The sequence below is a fragment of the Cucurbita pepo genome, chromosome LG07 (genome assembly GCF_002806865.2).
Source record: "Cucurbita pepo subsp. pepo cultivar mu-cu-16 chromosome LG07, ASM280686v2, whole genome shotgun sequence".
In the NCBI taxonomy this organism is placed as follows: Eukaryota; Viridiplantae; Streptophyta; class Magnoliopsida; order Cucurbitales; family Cucurbitaceae; genus Cucurbita; species Cucurbita pepo.
The window spans coordinates 971,098-989,871 of NC_036644.1; the positions used below are offsets into that span (position 1 = coordinate 971,098).

At 34.9% G+C, this 18,774-nt stretch overlaps 3 protein-coding genes across 5 annotated transcripts in view; 1 reads left to right on the top strand and 2 right to left on the bottom strand.

Moving 5' to 3' along the window:
• The first annotated feature begins 1,504 nt into the window (after positions 1 to 1,504).
• On the top strand, positions 1,505 to 7,406 carry LOC111798738 (ubiquitin carboxyl-terminal hydrolase 16-like). The gene is made up of 11 exons (XM_023682056.1): positions 1,505 to 2,197; positions 2,406 to 3,798; positions 3,876 to 3,964; positions 4,621 to 4,706; positions 4,812 to 4,974; positions 5,082 to 5,202; positions 5,350 to 5,507; positions 5,659 to 5,743; positions 5,842 to 6,054; positions 6,459 to 6,520; positions 6,605 to 7,406. Exons 1-11 carry the CDS (start codon positions 1,917 to 1,919, stop codon positions 7,131 to 7,133), a joined length of 3,180 nt encoding a protein of 1,059 aa, XP_023537824.1. The 5' UTR covers positions 1,505 to 1,916; the 3' UTR covers positions 7,134 to 7,406.
• Positions 7,407 to 10,637: 3,231 nt separating this feature from the next.
• LOC111798740 (AT-hook motif nuclear-localized protein 17-like) lies at positions 10,638 to 11,466 on the bottom strand. Its single transcript, XM_023682060.1, has one exon. It carries the CDS (start codon positions 11,396 to 11,398, stop codon positions 10,640 to 10,642), a length of 759 nt encoding a protein of 252 aa, XP_023537828.1. The 5' UTR covers positions 11,399 to 11,466; the 3' UTR covers positions 10,638 to 10,639.
• A 3,259-nt stretch (positions 11,467 to 14,725) lies between these two features.
• Positions 14,726 to 18,774, bottom strand: part of LOC111798739 (beta carbonic anhydrase 5, chloroplastic-like) — a 16,823-nt gene continuing 12,774 nt past the window's right edge. Inside the window, exons 2-11 of one of the 3 annotated variants that reach the window (XM_023682059.1) lie at positions 17,642 to 17,699; positions 17,418 to 17,533; positions 17,267 to 17,322; positions 17,022 to 17,168; positions 16,871 to 16,919; positions 16,644 to 16,757; positions 16,511 to 16,564; positions 16,338 to 16,423; positions 16,138 to 16,258; positions 14,726 to 15,176 (exon numbers count right to left, since the gene is read on the bottom strand). In XM_023682059.1, the coding sequence (XP_023537827.1) occupies positions 14,967 to 15,176; positions 16,138 to 16,258; positions 16,338 to 16,423; positions 16,511 to 16,564; positions 16,644 to 16,757; positions 16,871 to 16,919; positions 17,022 to 17,168; positions 17,267 to 17,322; positions 17,418 to 17,533; positions 17,642 to 17,657 (969 nt within the window). In that variant the 5' untranslated portion in view covers positions 17,658 to 17,699 and the 3' untranslated portion in view covers positions 14,726 to 14,966. The other 2 variants (XM_023682057.1, XM_023682058.1) reach the window with 2 other exon arrangements.

Here is an 18,774-nt window from a genome sequence, read left to right on the forward strand (position 1 = left end):
AAATAAATTATTAAAATATACTCGAATTAATTTTATATCTAATAAATATGGACTATTTAATTTTAAAAAATTAAATTAATTAATTAATTTAATTTTTTAAAATTAGAGACGGGATGATAAAGTCGTCCCATAGACCATCTCTACCATATCCGTTAGTAATTGAAAAACTTATATAAAATATTTAATGTCGTAATTAGCCATAGCTTGAATTTATGGTCTTAGAATATATTTTAATATATAGTCCTCGCATCATAGCTATGTTCAAAATTGTCACGTGATGTCGACAATTCGATTTATAATAATGTCAATGGTTTATAATCTTTGGGTTTGACCTTAGCGTTCATTGAAAATTCGTATATGTCTATTGTTCATAAATCAAATTAATATACGTATGGCGATGATGTCCCACATTGATCAGAGAGAATAACAAAATACCAGAAACCTTCCCATAGCAGACACATTTTAAAACGGGAAAAACACAAATAGGACAATATCTCTCCAAGCGACAAGTGTCACTCATTGGACCGTTTAAAATAAATACTCTTCGATCATAACCTATAAATCCAAGCATTAATGTATTTATCTAATCATAGGGTTTTTAATCCTTATGTAGATCACGACATAATCATTATAGAAATCAAAACCATATTATATATATAAATGACGACGACAGAACCATATTTTATTAGAACATACACGTACATGCCTTTGTCAAGGGCCCACATATGGATCGAGCATGCTGCATGGAGCACGTGCAAGGCACATGGGTGTGACAATAAATAAACAAATATATATATATATATATATAAAATAATATGGCAGCCAAATAATTTAAATTAATTAGGTCACTCATGTCCAAGTCATACAAAAAATAAGATCCCACCCACCACATATTAACAATTAAATTTAAATTATTTATTAGGGTTTTTAGAATTTTATTTTTATAAAACAAATAAAAATTTTAAAATATATTATTTATTTAAAAGAATTTAAGTTTGATAGATAAATTGACTGTTAATTTTTTTGTTAAAATATATAGAGAAATCATTAGTCCACAAAATAAAAAAAAAAAAGGATTTAGAAGGTAACCGGTCAAAATCATACGCAACGAACCGAACCGGATGGGAAATTACACTGAACCGGATGGACCCACCGTATATTCTGCGGCAAAGAATTCACGGTTTTCGATGCTATCAAACCGGAGAAAAAAAAAACAATACAAAATACCTTACCCCCGACCGGCGACCGCCAGTTTTCTTATATTACACAGTTCTCCCTAATTTTAAAATTTATTTTCTTTTTAAAAAATTAAAATTACATTTATTCCCCATTATTTTTAATTTATTTTTCATCGAGAAACTCTAATTAAAAAATTAGTTAAAAAACCATTTTTTTTTGTCTCTATATTTTAATTTAATTTAATTAATTTTAAATTTGGTAGGAAAAAAAATGATATTTTAAAATTGTATTTTTTCATTTTTTTTTCTCTCTCATCCATTGGTTTCTCTCTCTTCTGGTTTCTGAGCTTTCTCTTTCCCCAAGAAAACGAGCCAAAAAAAAAAAAAGGGTTTCTTTGATCTGAGCTCTGCAAGAAGTAATATTTTTCTGTCCAATCCACAGCTCGAGCTGCTTCACAAGCTCACTCCACCTTTAATTTTGCCCCAACTACGCGACATTCTTCGATTCTTTATTTTCCGCCATTTGTTTTTGTTGATTTTCTTGATTTCTAGGGCTACTGTTCTTGATTGCATGACCAAATCACCACCCCCTTTGACTTGTTGTTTTCTCTTTACAATCGCTGCCACCATTGCTACTCTTGCTCTAATCCGCAACCTAATCCTGGAATCTATGTGTGGTAGCAAGATTAGAAGCTTAGGTTCTGGCGCTTCTGCAGCTGGCTGCATTTTGGTGGATAAATGCTTGTCGTTGGAGATTTAGGGTTTCAGATTCTGGTTCTTGCTGCTTGTTTGGTTTTTCCCGTTTTTGGTATTGTTCTTCGTCGCAAATGGCGGCTAGGTATGGCCAGGACGGAAGAGATCAACCGGCTCTTGGTTTTGGCGTCTGAGGAAGCTGCTAGGGTTGAAATTGAGGCATCGTTTGGGTGTACTGCTGCGCCGATTTCTCTGAATCTTCATTGTGCTGTTTGTCTCAGTCCAACGACCACCCGTTGCGCTCGGTGTAAAGCAGTTCGATACTGGTATTCCGATCTTACATTTTTGTGGACTGTTTTTAGAATTGTTGGTTTGATGTTCTGGCTTGTGTTCATCGTGTGCAATATTGTTTTATTGTTTGATAGATAATTGTGCTAGCATGTTTGAGACATCTGTTTCCTTGATACATGATAATTGCATCCCTGCTGATACTCCCTTCAATGATTCCTTTTATGTTGCTATTTTGATCTTCAGTTCTGGCAAATGTCAAATTATTCACTGGCGACAAGGTCATAAAACCGAATGCCATCCACCCAAAACGTCTGATTGGTCTTTAGAGAAGGAAAATGATTATGGGGATAGGATAGCAAACCAACACCACTCTATTAGTTATGACAACAAATTTGGTATTGAAAATGGGCAACATATAGAACCAGATGAGGTATTGTATGACAAACTTACATTACCCAGCTCTGATGACTCTGTAAAGAATGTTAGTGTGGAGTTGCATGCAGATGAGGAGGAGAATTCAACTACAGAATTTGCTGATGCCACATCAAACACCGAATCATCTGATGATGCCTCAAGAAGTGAGAACAGTAGTGAGTCTTGTTCCCCACGATCTGATGGATATTTATCTGCTCAGAACTCCTTTGACAAGGATGATTCTACATCCAGATTATCAATTGTTGATCCAAACAAGCCATTATCTCCTAACTATGCTCACTTGGTAAACTCTGTTGATAAATTCGCTAAACGGAAAACAGAAAATCATCCTGCATTCGTTGGGATTGATCCAGTTTATGATAACCATTCAAGGGCTGCTGAAGTTAGAAGTATAGATGGGAGTTGTGAAGCTGCTTCTTCTAGTTTTCAAGAACATAATGGAAATTCTATTCGGTTGAAAGATGGTGTTCATGATGACTCTGTCCCATCTAGTATTAATGGTGCCAAGAACAAAAAAATTCCAGGGAGTCATTCGTTCCTACACTTTTCATTCAGTGTGTCTGGGGGTACTCCATCCGACGCACAAGTTGCTCAAGTAAATGGAAATGTAGCAGATGGAAGTCTTCGTACTACTTCGGGGATAAACAGAACGGCTGGATCTAATTTGCAATCAGATATCAATATCGACTCTTCAGAGGTTAGAAATTCACCCTCAAGTTGTGAAGGGTCTGGGGACAAAGATAACACCGTTAAGGAACTGTCAGATCACCCTGTAGTTTATTTGATGATATCTTCATCACCTCGTATCAGTCCGTTCCCTGCTGTTTCTAAATGTGAATCAAGAAGTGTTCGTGTTTCAAATACAAGTATGTCAGCACCCTTGAAGTCTGAAAGGTCATGCCCAGTTTTCATCCAGCCGGATAATTCTAAAATTATATCAAAGCATAGTGGTAATGGATCTGTAGTGAATGATTCCAGTGTTCATTTGCCTACAATTAGTAGTAGGGAGTCAGTTCCTCCGACCGATTCTAGAAAAGTTGGTCCGACACAGGTTGGTGCTGGTGTTTCTTCCTTGGATGCAAACTTTTCGCGCAAGTCAGCTTATGGCTTTAGACCTTTTGCTCTCAATGAGATTAAATCTAAATCGGATCACAGTTATGTAGCGAACGACAGCGAGAATGCTGGAAAATACAATTACAAGGTTGTTTACTTGTTTTATTTTTATGTGAATGTAATTTGGTTTGGTTGGCAACTTGAATAATGGTTGGATTTATACAGGGACACTTCCCATTTGAGCTGCTTGTCGATCTATATAATTGGAATAAAGTGGAGCTCCAACCATCTGGCCTTGTCAACTGCGGGAATAGGTTGTTATAGTCACTATGCTTCTTTTTTAAATTATAAAAGTAAGTTCGCAAGTGTGGGGTGTATTCTATGTCTTCCAGGTTCATTACTGAGATTTAAGCGGTCTAATTTAGTTTTTGCTGTCTAAAGCTGAATTGTGAGATCCCACATCGGTTGGGGAGGAGAGACATTTTTTATAAGGATGTGGAAACTTCTTCCTAGCATACGCATTTTAAAAACCTTGAGGGAAAGCCCAAATAGGACAATATCGGCTCGCGGTGGGCTTGGGCTGTTACAAATGGTATTAGAGTCAGGCACCGGGCAATGTGCTAACAAGGAGGCTGAGCCCCGAAAGGGGTGGTCACGAGACGGTGTGCCAGCAAAAACGCTGAGCCCCGAAGGGGGTGGATTGTGAGATCTCACATCGGTTGGGGAGGAGAACGAAATATTCTTTATAAGGGTGTGGAAACCTCGCCCTAGTAGACGCGTTTTATAGATCAATATCTGCCAATGGTGGGCTTAAACCGTTACATGAATATTCAAAATGTATGTGCAATTTTGCATAGTTTTATAGATCATTTTTAAAACATATTAATGTCTTGTTTTGTATTTAAATTTTTTTGTGGTGCTGTTATCTCATGCATTTGATACAAGTAACTCTTATTTTTATTTTATGCAGCTGCTATGCAAATGTTGTGCTCCAGTGTTTGATATTCACTCCGCCTTTGACAGCCTATTTTCTTCAGGGACTGCATTCTAAAGCATGTATACAGAGTGCCACTTTTATCACTTTGTATTATGTTCTATTTTATAACAATAGCTTTGAATTTATTTGGCTTAAAACCTTTAGTTTCTGCTTTTGCATATTAGGTGCCAAGGAGAGATGGTGCTTTACCTGTGAGTTCGAAAGTCTAATACTCGAGGCAAAAGAAGGCAAATCTCCACTATCTCCGTTCAGAATAATTTCTCAACTGAGAAAAATTGGTAGTCAACTCGTTAACGGGAAAGAGGAGGACGCGCACGAGTTCTTGAGGTTTTCTTTTTTCTAAAAAAAATGCTGCTCATCTCCAAACTTACTTTACCCACGTTTATTGTTACTTTTTAAAGAATTGTACACTAATTAATGAGTTCGTTTGACAGGTGTGCTATTGACACGATGCAATCGATTTGCTCTATGGAAGCTCAAGTAAGTCGATCGGGCCCTATGGAAGAAGAAACAACTCTAATAGGCTTTACATTTGGTGGCTACCTCCTATCAAAGGTAGTACGAGGTTTCGTCTTAAATTTTGTTCTATAACACATGTTGCTAGAACTCCTTAGAACTGCACCTTTCTATCTGAAATGCCACTGAGGAGTCGAACTTCTTGTACGAATACCAATGCTTTCAATTTCGATACTTCACTTGCAGATCAAATGCACAAGATGTGAGAACAAGTCCGAACGAATCGAAAGGATTTTAGATCTTACTGTTGAGATAAGTGGGGATATTGAAACGATCGAAGAAGCTCTTCAACAATATACAAGCATCGAGATTTTGGACGGGGACAATAGATACCAATGTGGCAGGTTAATATATCTTTATTTGTGCATTGGGAACATCTCTTGCCAGTCACTCTGTTTTAGTTTTTGTCTCTACTAAAAGTTTCTATCTATATATACGACAATTGTCTTCTTCGTAGTTAATATTGTTTTTGATCTCGATCTCGATCTCATTCAGATGCAAATCTTACGTGAAAGCCAATAAAAGGCTGTCAATATTGGAGGCTCCCAACATCCTGACTATAGCATTAAAACGATTCCAGGTTTTCTTTCTACTCATTGGGATTTATTATTTGCATAATTAAGTAAGATTCCAAGCTTTTCTTTCTCTTATTATTATTATTTTGTTCATCCAATTTAGTCAGGTAAATTTGGGAAGCTCAATAAGCCGGTTATTTTTTCGGAGATCCTTGATCTCGCACCCTATATGAGTAGCAGAAGTGACAAGTCACCTGAATACAGGCTTTACGGAGTGATTGTTCATTTGGATGTCATGAATGCTGCATTTTCTGGTCACTATGTATGCTATATCAGGAATAACCAAAACAAGTGGTTCAAGATCGATGACAGCACGGTATGTTATCAAATGCCATTATTCGATATTCTGTTGAGTCGTGAAGGTTATCATAGGTTGTTTTCTTCGGCATACTCGGCATACTCGGCATACTCGGCATATACGACCAAGAGGTCAAAGATTTTTTTGTTTATTTGCACTTTTTCAGCTACTTCAGTAACATGAACCATTCTAAGAGAATAATCTGCCTCTGTCTGCACCAGTAAAATTTAAATTCTCTCTCCCGATAGCTAATACTGTTTCGTTCGACTCTGTTTTTTGAGTAATTAGTAGATGATCTGCCTAGCAACTTTCAGTCATGGTTTAGCTCTCTAGATTGCTGGTTTGAATTACATTTTACATGTTACCTTCTATGGTTTAATCTTTCTCGGAGATGTGACTTCCGGTTTTCTATGGTCGGGTAGGTAACAGCTGTGGAATTTGAAAATGTACTGACAAGAGGGGCTTACATGCTCTTCTATGCAAGGTAAACTTTAGGGCTAAAATTATTTGATCTCGGGCAATTATTGTTTCGATTCCTTCATTTTTTTTACGACGGGTAACGTTGCAGATGCTCACCTAGGGCCCCAAGGTTGATCAGAACCAAAGTCATGACCGATTCCAAAGAGGGATGCATTCCATCTTTGATTAGTGGGAGGAGTACCTCATTTAAACCAAGTCCCAACTCCACATATCCTGATTCCCAGAACCCCCATATCTACAACAATTCATCAAATGATTCTTCAAATATCAGTTCGTTTTATCGAAAATTTCACCAGCTCCAGAAGCTGTTGGAAGACGACTTAACGAGCGATAGTTCTTCTCTTCTCAGTAGCAACTCTGATGAAAGCTCTTGCAGCACCAACAGCAGCAGTGACTCAACGAGCACGGAGGACTTACCAGAGTACATTTATAGCGACTCTGGATGTGGTTGGAATGATTCAAGCCAATACGCACCAGTTGGTGCTAAAACAACTGAGTCTCGACCTGCTCGTCCCTACCAAACCAATGGGATTAGTAATCTCACAAGTAGGCGAGAATCGACGTGTAGAGAGAAAGCCATGCATTCGATGGAGGATAAGAAGAATGGCTGGCGTTAGGTTGCATTCTGACCCCAGTAGACAGTGTAGAAATGTAAGGAGTAATGGTAGCTGTAGAAGGGAAAGGTGAAAGGGTAAATATTTGATTATTGTATACTGAATTCAGAGGCGAGTAAATAAGAGCTTTAACTTGGAGAGAGATTGTCCTTAGAAAATGTTAGAGAGCTGATTCTTTATGGAAGGCTCAGATATTCATCTTTTGTAACTCAAGCCTGTTATTATTATTCATTATGTCCCTTAATAATAAGAAGCATTCGTACCCTTTTTATTTTTCTTCTCGGATTTGATTGTGTTATAGCTCTGTAAATTGGATTAGGTTTAGCGTTGGAGGTACCGTACTTTTGATATTGACCCTAAAAAAGAGACGGTAGGTACAACTAGTCTGTGAATAGCTGTGATGTCCCACATTAGTTGGGGAGGAGAACAAATCACCCTTCATAAGGGTGTGGAAACCTTTCCTTAGCAGACGCGTTTTAAAGTCTTGAGGGGAAGCCCGAAAGGGAAACTCAAAGAGGACAATATCTGTTAGCTGTAGGTCTGGGTCGTTACAAATGGTATCAGAGTCAGACACCGAACGATGTGCCAGCCTTCTCGCTGTTCCCTGAAGGGGGGTAGACACGAGACGGTGTGCCAGCGAGGACGCTGGGCCCCGAAGGGGGGTGGATTGTGATGTCCTACATTGGTTGGGGAGGAGAACAAATCATCATTTATAAGGGATAAAGGGTGTTGAAACCTTCTCCTAGCAGGACGCGTTTTAAAGCCTTGAGAGAAAGCCCGAAGAGGACAATATTTGCTAGTGGTGGATTTGGGTCGTTACAATAGCCAACTATCGAGTTGTTCCAAAGAAGCAAAACGACCAGTTATTAAGCAAAACAACCATTATGTCTCTTAATAATAAACTCGTGCTAATGAATAACCAACCTGCAATGAATAAAGAAGGTATAGTAATGTTATGAATGACCCAACATTGAATTCTTGTGATAATATCAGCAAAAGATCGTTCTCCAGTGTTTCCAGTCATGCCGAGCTCTACTCTACATATTCTTGTACAGTAAAAAATGGGATAGATTTCGTAAAAGATGAGATCAGTAAATCAAAATTAACTGAAATTTTATCTTTGTAAGATCGTTAATATTGTAACAAGGGTGTTTTTAGAGTATACCGAATCAGTATACCTATCTTTCTTACGGCACAACAACGCAATTTCACTAAATAAACCGTTTTTCTTGATTAAAAAAAAAAGGGTAAATTTATGAAAACTTGGATGGAAAGTAAAGATTATTAACTATAAAGTCAAAATTCATGTAGATGGTCGAAAAAGTCCAGTCCTAGGTTTTGAAAAATTGAAAAGATAAGAGTAAAAATAGGAGGGCTTTTTAGGCAAAAGGACAAGAAAATTTGGAGTAAAAGTAAATTACCATAAGTTGGAGGTGCCGACCAAATTGAATAGGTTTAATTTATCCGACAAAGAAGCTTCCAAGTCAACCACAATGTACTAACTCATCCTTCACCTTTCCATCTACCACTTTTAATTTTAACCCAATTTAATATAATCTTTTTCCACGTGGATTTTAGAAATAAAAATTCATTTTCTAGACAATATTTTTTTTAATCCACTTTCGCTCGTATATTTATTTGGAATCCATATCCGACCTTCTCGATATCTCTTGCGATATGTTCACATTACTTACACTATTCGTGTAAGAGAACCCACATTGGTTAAACAACGAAATATTCTTTATAAGGGTGTGAAATCTCTCTACAGACGAGTTTTAAGACCGTGGTGAACAGTATCTGTTAGTGGTGGACTTAAGCTATTACAAATGGTATCAGAGCCAGACACCATACGGTATGTCAGCGAGAACGCTGACCTCCAAAGAGGGATTGTGAGATCCCACATTGGTTGGAGAGAGAAACAAAACATTCTTTATAAGAGCATCCAATCTCTCTGCAAACGCGTTTTAAGACCGTAAGGTTGACAGCGATACGTAACGGGCCAAAATGAACAATATTTATTAGTAGCGAATTTTGACTATTACAAACGGTATCACGGTATACCAACGAGACCGCTGACCCCCAAAGAGAGTGAATTGTGAAATCCGACATTGGTTGAAAAGGGAACGAAACGTTTTCTTATAAAATTTGCAATTAGAAGATCGATATCAAGAATCGAGTAAATGAAAAAAATAAAAATAAAAAAATAAATAAAGTTTGGAAGTTAGAAAAGAAATATATGGATTTTGTGTGCCATTTAATTATCCAATTGGCTTAAATGTCAAAATCATGACCAAATTCAATTCATTTAAATCCTTCCTCTCCCACCAAACCCTAAACACTATTTCATTTTTTGACTTAATACCCACCACCCTTTCAATATATTATTATTTTTTTATTTAAATCTTCAACATTTTGCTCGGGAATATATACCTTAACCTGTTGACACGTTAATTCTTTTAGTCATACAGTAGACTTAAACGTTTTAGTCTCGTTATTGTATTTTAGTTAACCTTTATAAAAATCACTGTATTTAGCTCAAACATCTCGATTCTAGTTTCTAGAAGTATCGAAACTTTCTTAGAGGTAACGGGCCGGTAAAAAAACGAGTAAAAGTAAAAAAAAAAAAAAAAAAAGTTTAAACCTTGGTAAAATTTTGAATAAATATAAAATTCTGACCTTTTATTTCCTTTTTAAATTTTAATATTCAAACCGTTAATTTTTTAATTAAGATTACAATATTTAAATTTGTCGAGATATTCCATAACAATAGTCGACTCATTAACCCGTCAATTTTTTAATTGAGAATATAATATTTAAATTAGTCGATATATTCCATAACAATAATCGATCTAAAATTTTTAGGGTTATGCATATTTTATTTTTAAAGAACGTATTTTTTAATTTTGAAGAAACAAAAAAACTAAGGTAATTATAATTTATATAATATTAGTAATTATAATATATACTCTGTTTTGATAAATGCACTGAGAATAATAATATAATAAAACTTAGCTTCCATGCAAATATGGCTTTTAACGTATGCTTTTTTTGCCATTTTAATTACACAATTATTATTTTTAACAATTATTTATATATATATATATATTCGCCATTAAAATTTTCAACTTTGAATTAAAAATGATATGATACGAACATTAAATTATCTATATTTAAAATGATAATTAGTATTTTATCTTATATCAAACTAAAAAAAATTAAAAAAAATTAAATTTAAATTTACATTTTAAAAAAAATAATAATTAAAGGGTTTACGGTTTATTAAATTATCGATATTTAAGATTATAATTAATATTTTATCTTATATGGAACCAACAAAAACATAAAAAATTAAAATTAAATTTAAATTTTTTAAAAAAATAATAATAATCGAAATCTAAAAATTATACACCAAAACCACAAACACTACAAATTTAACAAGAGAGTAATTGGAAAATTAATGTAAGATCAATGTAAGATCACTGCAGTAATCTGTCAATCCANGTTGTGGATCAGTATGGCGGCGGCGGCGGCGGTTGTCTCGCCGTCGGCGCCCATATTACATCGGACGGTGCGTGGCAACTAAACATAGCCACTCCACACGATTCCAGAAGTGGTTGCCCGTGGCCGTGCCCGCTACTATCTCCGCCGCCGGAGACATGTGGGGAATGAGCCTCGCCGCTGCCGCCGGATCCCAAATTCTGAATCTCATTCTGATCCGGTAGCCGGTGGTAGAAGGGGTTATTGAACGACGAGGCAACGACAAAAACCGTACCAGCGGAAATCAAGGCGCCGGCGACCAACCCGCCGACGATTTGTCCCTGAGGTCCAGCAAGGGAGATGGTGAAGCCATTGGGAAGAGGAAACGTCGTCGTTTGAGGAAACACAGTAGCCGAAATGGAAAGTATTTCAAACCGGCCGTGAAACGTGACGGCGGCGCCGGAAGTTGCAGAGGGTTGCCGGAGAGAAACATTCGCAACCGTCCCAGAACCGTTAAGAACACAAAGACCCATATTCTTCCGACAACAAAATCGCGAAATTGCTTCAACGACGTCGTTTCCTCCAGGCACTTCTAGAACATACGGCCGCATAGCCGAGTCGTTTTCCCGGGTTATGACAAGAGGCGGTTTCGGTTTATTTTTGGACCCCGGCGGTCGACCCCTCGGCCGCCGCACCACCTCGATGGTGGAGCCGTCGGTGACGGCGGAGCTGGGGTCGGAAAAGTGCTTAAACAGCGGATGTACACCGGTAGCGGTGGAATCGCCTTTCATTTATTTTCTTCAAAAATCCCCAAAATAAAAATAAAATAATTCGAAACTAATAATTTTTTTTTTCTAAAATAAAAACTGAGAGAGAAAGGCGAAAATGGAATTGGAACGAAAAAATTGAGAAATTATTTATAAAATATAAAAAAATTGATAGAGAGAGAAAAAACAAGGAAGGTGGAGGTGGGTGAAGAACAGCGGCGCCGCTGTCCGAGGAGGTGGCGGTGGACCCAACCCTACAAAATTATTGAACCCGACCCGCCAACCTCTATAATTTCTCTTTCATACATTCAACGCCTAATTTTTATAAAGTAAAATAAAATAATATATCATCTAACGACGTGTCAAATATATAATAATTTGAATCGGGACGATCGGAGTCGAGGTGGAGATGGGCCCGGAGATTGAGTGCACCGCCATTCCACTTGTAGAGAGAGAAGGACATCACCTTATGGGTCTTTTTCTCTCTCTAGACTGTACGGTGGTCATAATTGGCGGGTGCTCTTATCTAAATTCTATTCAACCCAACGATATTTAATTATTTTTTAAAAAAATAAAATTATTAAAATAAATACATTCAAAATTAATTAATTAAGTTGGAGATTTAAATTATTTATAAATAATATTTAAATTTAAATTTTATTTTAAATTATTCCGGGGTAAGAATTTAAAATCTAAAATTTCAAGGACTAACTTGCAAATTGTCAAAATATTGGTAGAGGAAAGTAGCCGCCTGAATTTGACTACGACGTCGTATTGATACAATTTCAAAATCCATTGGCAGTGTTGACAAAGTTTTAGTTTATTACGATTCTCGCCCTTATTTATTTATATTTAATTTTGAGGCCAATTTGGAGACGAAAGGGATCAATCAGCAATTTTGAATGCGGCGTTGCTTCTGCTTCCAATCATTTTTGCTTAACTTCTCACTTACTTTACCTTCTATTTTTTTTTGCATTTTACCCCTCTTTTTTTCCTTTTTTGTAATTCTAACCCACTTGTCGCTTGCCGACAATCCCACTTTATTTTTCCTCACCTTTTCATAAAAAAGTAAATTCCGGGTTCTTCGTTATCTCATACGAGAAATTTGTTCACATTAGAAGACAAAAATTCATCCGTGACCTAATATGGTCGGAGGAACAGTTCATTTAACTAGAAAGCTCGATGCCAACAGTTAAATCTCACTAAGCTTTGTTGTCCTGTCTCTAAAATTCTACTCTTTTTACGTTTTTGTCCTTTTGTACTAAAAATTATAATTTTAATTAAAATAATAAAATAAAAGAGAAAAAAATATTCTTTTAACTTTTTCATCTTTAAAATAATATAATGAAGATAAAAATTAAAAATTAAAAATTAAAATTTATATATATATATATATATATATATATATATATTGAAAAGGGAATAAGTAGTGTAATTAAATTATTTTTTAAAAAATAAATATTATTCTTTAAGGATACTCAAATTTAGAAAGATTAGAGATTTGAGAACATGAAGATCTTTGGGTGTTTGCCTAATTTGTTGGGTAATTAAAGAAGGAATATTTGATTTAGAAGCAAAATAATAATTATTAATAATATTAATTAATTAATTGATTAATTGATTAATTAAGGTTGTGAGAAGTGACAGCACAAATAGCCCAATGCTCTTCATCTGCCCCTTATTTTATTTTCCATCAATCTTTTTATATCAAACTCCCACTTGCACTTTTTTTTTTTTTTTTNTTTTTTTTTGCATTTTACCCCTCTTTTTTTCCTTTTTTGTAATTCTAACCCACTTGTCGCTTGCCGACAATCCCACTTTATTTTTCCTCACCTTTTCATAAAAAAGTAAATTCCGGGTTCTTCGTTATCTCATACGAGAAATTTGTTCACATTAGAAGACAAAAATTCATCCGTGACCTAATATGGTCGGAGGAACAGTTCATTTAACTAGAAAGCTCGATGCCAACAGTTAAATCTCACTAAGCTTTGTTGTCCTGTCTCTAAAATTCTACTCTTTTTACGTTTTTGTCCTTTTGTACTAAAAATTATAATTTTAATTAAAATAATAAAATAAAAGAGAAAAAAATATTCTTTTAACTTTTTCATCTTTAAAATAATATAATGAAGATAAAAATTAAAAATTAAAAATTAAAATTTATATATATATATATATATATATATATATATATTGAAAAGGGAATAAGTAGTGTAATTAAATTATTTTTTAAAAAATAAATATTATTCTTTAAGGATACTCAAATTTAGAAAGATTAGAGATTTGAGAACATGAAGATCTTTGGGTGTTTGCCTAATTTGTTGGGTAATTAAAGAAGGAATATTTGATTTAGAAGCAAAATAATAATTATTAATAATATTAATTAATTAATTGATTAATTGATTAATTAAGGTTGTGAGAAGTGACAGCACAAATAGCCCAATGCTCTTCATCTGCCCCTTATTTTATTTTCCATCAATCTTTTTATATCAAACTCCCACTTGCACTTTTTTTTTTTTTTTTAATTTGATTTTGTGATTAAATGCCTAAAATTCAAATTAATATTTGAAATTTGAATTTGATATCGGGTCACGATTCGTGCCTAGGATTCGGTACTTGATGGCCTCGACATTCTCCTGCATCTCCTATGACATGATCATGTTGTTTACTCTTCGCTTCTAAGAGTGAACCATTGTACTCAATTGTAACAATTTATGCCCAGGATTTAGAATTCGGATCGGTACTCGATGGCCCCAACATTATCCTGCATCTCCTGTGACGTGATCATGTTATTTATTCCTCGCTTCTAAGAGTGAAACCCTTGTACACACTCACGTGGTTCCTAGGAGGTCGCTTAACATAGAATTGCTCCAAGCAAAACAGACTAAACTTTTGAGTTCCTATGATCGAAGTGCACTTTGTTGGTATAGATACTAACTTTCAATTATGCTAAGTCTTTTCTAGTCCTCTTATCTTCACAATTGCTATCATTCAAATGTAGTATCGGTTCATTCACGTACCCCTCCTCTTATTTTTCCTTTTCTTTTTTAATTCCAACTTTATTCTTTTTTTCTCTTTTTTTATTAAAAAGGGATAAAGAAATATATATATATATATATATATTCCATTGGGTTAAATAATAAATTAATTCAGTTTCTATGTTAATTAATTTAATTAAACCCTAAACCCTAAACTATAAGAATCAAATTTATAATTTAACGAATAAATAAATATGCAAATATTAAAGAATAAAGCCCAAGGCCGTGGTCGGCCCAATTTGAAAAGTCTTGGTCAACGCTCTCAAAATTCATATAATCTCGGTCCAATCCGGATCCAACAAATAATTAACGAAAACCTTAACTGTGAGGTATATCGACACGCTTACAAATTTAAACATCAAAGTCAGTGTGACAAGCAGCGTAGGGGCCATAGTCCCTAACTTAGTCATTTCTATAGTTAACTCGAACTTCTAAAACTATTGAAACTGAAGTTAAACATTTATTATTAATTACTTAAAGAGTTTATAATTATTGGTAAAAATATTTGTCATCATTTATAAAGATAGCAGGGACTTTTGAACTTTACAAAGATGATATCAACACCATACTGATTGATTTTTGATCTGAAATCCATGATCATCATCACCAGCAGCTTTGCAGGTGTTCTTGTAATCAAGAGTCCACTTCTCAAATGTACAACTCAAGAAATCATAGTATCCTCCATGAACAGCAAGCGATTCCTGTTTTAACCGCTCTTCGATCCATGGATACGTCATTAAGTTCTTCAATGAAAGGTTGATCGATTCCTGGTGGCAAAAAGGAAAACCGTTGAGATTAGTAATCTTTTGAGTTAACTCGTGTGCGTCTCGACTATATGCACCGAATAACAGATCAACCCTACTACACTCGCTTGCTGAGGAAACTCGTAGAATAATATCCTAGGCAATGAGTCATCATGACATGAACTCATTCCCTTCGAGCCTTTTACTATGACTCGAGAATATAGCATTGGTCATGTAGACTTAGCTTGTCAAAAGAAATATAAAGCTTTTGGACTAACTCAACAGGATAACAGAGTAAGGAATTATGCATACGAACTAGTAAAGAAATGGATTGTAATCTAAAAGTTGATTGATTCTTGGCGGCAAAACGGGAACCGAGATTAGTAATCTTTTGAGTTAACTTGTATGCACCTCGACTATTTGCACCAGATAACGGATCAGCCCCACTATGCTCACTTTCCGAGGAAACTCGTAGAATAATATTCTAGGCAACGAGTCTTCATGACATGAACTCACTCCCTTCGAGCCTTTTACTATGGCCCGAGAATATAACATCAAGCATATAGTCTAAGCTTGTCAAATCAATATAAATCTTTTGGACTAACTCAAGAGGGTAATAGAGTAAGGAATTATGCTTACGAACTAATAAGGAAATTGATTCTTCGGTGACAAAAGGGGAACCGAGATTGGTAATCTTTTGAGTTAACTTGTGTGCACCTCGACTATTTGCACTAAATACCATATCAACCCCACTACACTCGCTTGCTGAGGAAACTCGTAGAATAACATTCTAAGCAATTAGTTATCATGACATGAACTCATTCCCTTCGAGCCTTTTACCATGGCCCGAGAATATAGCATCATCAGTCATAGAGTCTTAGCTTGTGGACTAACGCAACGGGGTAACAGAGTAAGGAATTATGAATACGAACTAATAAAGAAATGGATTCTAATCTAAAAGTTCATGCAACAAGAAGATCAATACCTTCTCACAATGTTTACATTGCTGGTCAAAATTAAGATGTGCAGCAGCAGCTTTTGCTCTTAATTTAGCAACTTTTGCATTCACCATCCATTTATGAACAAAGCTACCATAGCAGAATAAGCTATAAATTACAGATCGAAAACGAGAACAATCGAGAAAAACAGATTAAGAAGACATGATGGAGTTCGAGAAAGTGAAACCTCGAGTCGGTAGCATCATCTTCCATGCTCATAAGGCTCTGAATTCCAGCACAGCTACTGTGGCCTATGACTAAAATGTTCTCAACCTTCAGTATACAAATAGCTCTCTTAATATGAAGTCTAGAGATTATAAAGATCAAATTTAACTGAATGAAGAACGGAAAACAACCCACTTTAAGTGTATTTACTGCAAATTCAAGGGCTGCATTGGTTTCAGTTGGTCCATTCTGCATAAGAACTTGAAGTTAGTTATTTGCCTGTCTGACTTAGATAATACAAGACATTCCCACTAGACTATATATATACCTCCCATGACGGAACGATGTTCGCTACGTTGCGAACAGTGAAAGCTTCTCCGGGTTGAAATCCAAGAATGTTAGATGGGCATACTCTAGAATCGACACAAGAAATCACCATGAACTGTTCTACTTGTGAGCTTGTGTTGAAATATTCAAGATAATGAGCAGAGATAGTACAAACAGGACACAAGAATCAAAGAGAAATCACAGGGACTTGTTCATCATCTTAACTACCTTAGGGGCTTGTAGCTCTGCCAGAGCTTGAAAATGCTCTAAATTTTTCCTGTTTCAATGAAATCATTGGATTAAAAACCAAACACAATTTGATTTTGATCTTTCCTAACAGAACCAAAGATTAGCTAATCGTGTATCCACTGCTACTTACAAGTACTTGTGCTTCTTAAAACTCAGAAATCTCATTTTCATTTCATCAAACACCTTATCTGCATCTTTTACTTGAGCCACATTTTTCACTCCCATCCTTGATGATCGTTCTTGGGCAAGCCCTAATGAGTTTCTTGAGACCTCCAGCCTTGTAATCAAGAGAAAAAAAAATCAAGAACCAGAAGAGAAAATTCATGGGAGTTTCCATTAACAGATTCATAAAGTAAATTAGCAGAAAGAACCCACTCGTGATTGCGATTAGATGGCACTTCCAGATGGTTTTCGTCGATTTCTTCCTTCATCTGTCGATTCAAATTCAAAGTCCATTAAGAAACCTATTTAAAACTGGAATTAACAAGGAATTAGAAACGAAAAACAGAGAGATACAAGAACTGACAGAAAGAGAGTTTGTCCCGACTGAAAATGATGAAGCAAGGAAAGGATTCTTGTGGATTAAGGTCGGTCTAATTGCAGCCATTTCCGAAAATAACCAATTCCAGCAAGCTCTTGGACCTATCAGCAACGATAATTTCACAAAGAAATTGAATCTGAAACGTACCCAAAAAGCACACAGGCACGAAATCAAGCAATTAGATGAAGAAAAATGTATAGAAAACTTACGAATTAAACGACCCATTTGGGTTCCCGCCTTTCCCAACTGAAATGATCGAGTGTATTGAAAAGTTTCTTACAGCTGAATTTCTGTTCCATTTATACACGCGAAATTGTAAAGATGAACGTCTCGTTTCAAGCTTATCCACATCGATCCCCACTTCGTTGGAGATGACATAGAGATCATATCGTGTTTGCGTTTGGCCACTTTCCTAATTTTCTAACATTTCAAAGAGAAAATCCCCAAAAATCCCATGATTGAGAGAGAGAGAGATGGAAGAACCAAATTATAAATTTTTATTACATGATTCAGTGCCTTTTACTTTTATAGGTGGATTTAGAGCCTCTAAATTTTCTTATTTTATTATCTATTTTTATCTTTATTTAAAAATTAAAAAAAAAAAAAANTTTTTTTTTTTTTTTAAATACAAAAGATAAAGATGGCCATTGTCCAACTAAGTGGGAGGGAATATTATTTTGTGCAAGCTACGTGAATGTTACGACAAGAAAATTCATAATTTTTTTTAAGAAATAAATTCAATTTATTTTTACAAACAAATTAAAGTTTTAGTTTAAATTCATTTTGTTTACAAAATATATATATATATATTAAAAAAATTAAAAAAATTAAAAAAAGAATTGTAATCTCTTAATATTGAGATGGATATTCAAATAATTTAATTTTAAAAAAATATCTATATTTCACGATATAGTCTAATAAAAATAAATTATACTCTAAAATAGTTATGAAATATTAATAAAAGATGGAATCCATAATATTGAAGCTTTTAAAATTATAAAAATATTTTAAAAAATAAATAAGAATTTTTTATTATTTATAATATATAATTTAACCTAAACTTTATATAGAAAAAATAAATTAGAAAATTAGGACAGGGAGGAGACGTCTGTGTTCAACCTCTGGTTGCGTGGACAAGAAGCTCTCCAGCTATTCAGCGCTTCACTTCATTCACACGTGTCAATCAACTGGTTAACCATTTTTTTTTTTTTTTAAATTAAGCCTAAAATATTATTAAATTAAAACTAAATTAATAAAATGTTCTGAAAAATATTCTTTAATTTTACATTTCTACCCCTCTCCACTCTCCAACCTGCTGGGATATGACCGGACATTTTCGGTG

Coding starts and splice junctions, on each gene's coding strand:
- LOC111798738 (XM_023682056.1), top strand. CDS start 1,917: ATGCTTGTCGTTGGAGATTTAGGGTTTCAGATTCTGGTTCTTGCTGCT. Junction 6,055..6,458: donor TCAAGATCGATGACAGCACG/GTATGTTATCAA, acceptor ATGGTCGGGTAG/GTAACAGCTGTGGAATTTGA. Junction 6,521..6,604: donor TACATGCTCTTCTATGCAAG/GTAAACTTTAGG, acceptor GTAACGTTGCAG/ATGCTCACCTAGGGCCCCAA.
- LOC111798740 (XM_023682060.1), bottom strand. CDS start 11,398: ATGAAAGGCGATTCCACCGCTACCGGTGTACATCCGCTGTTTAAGCAC.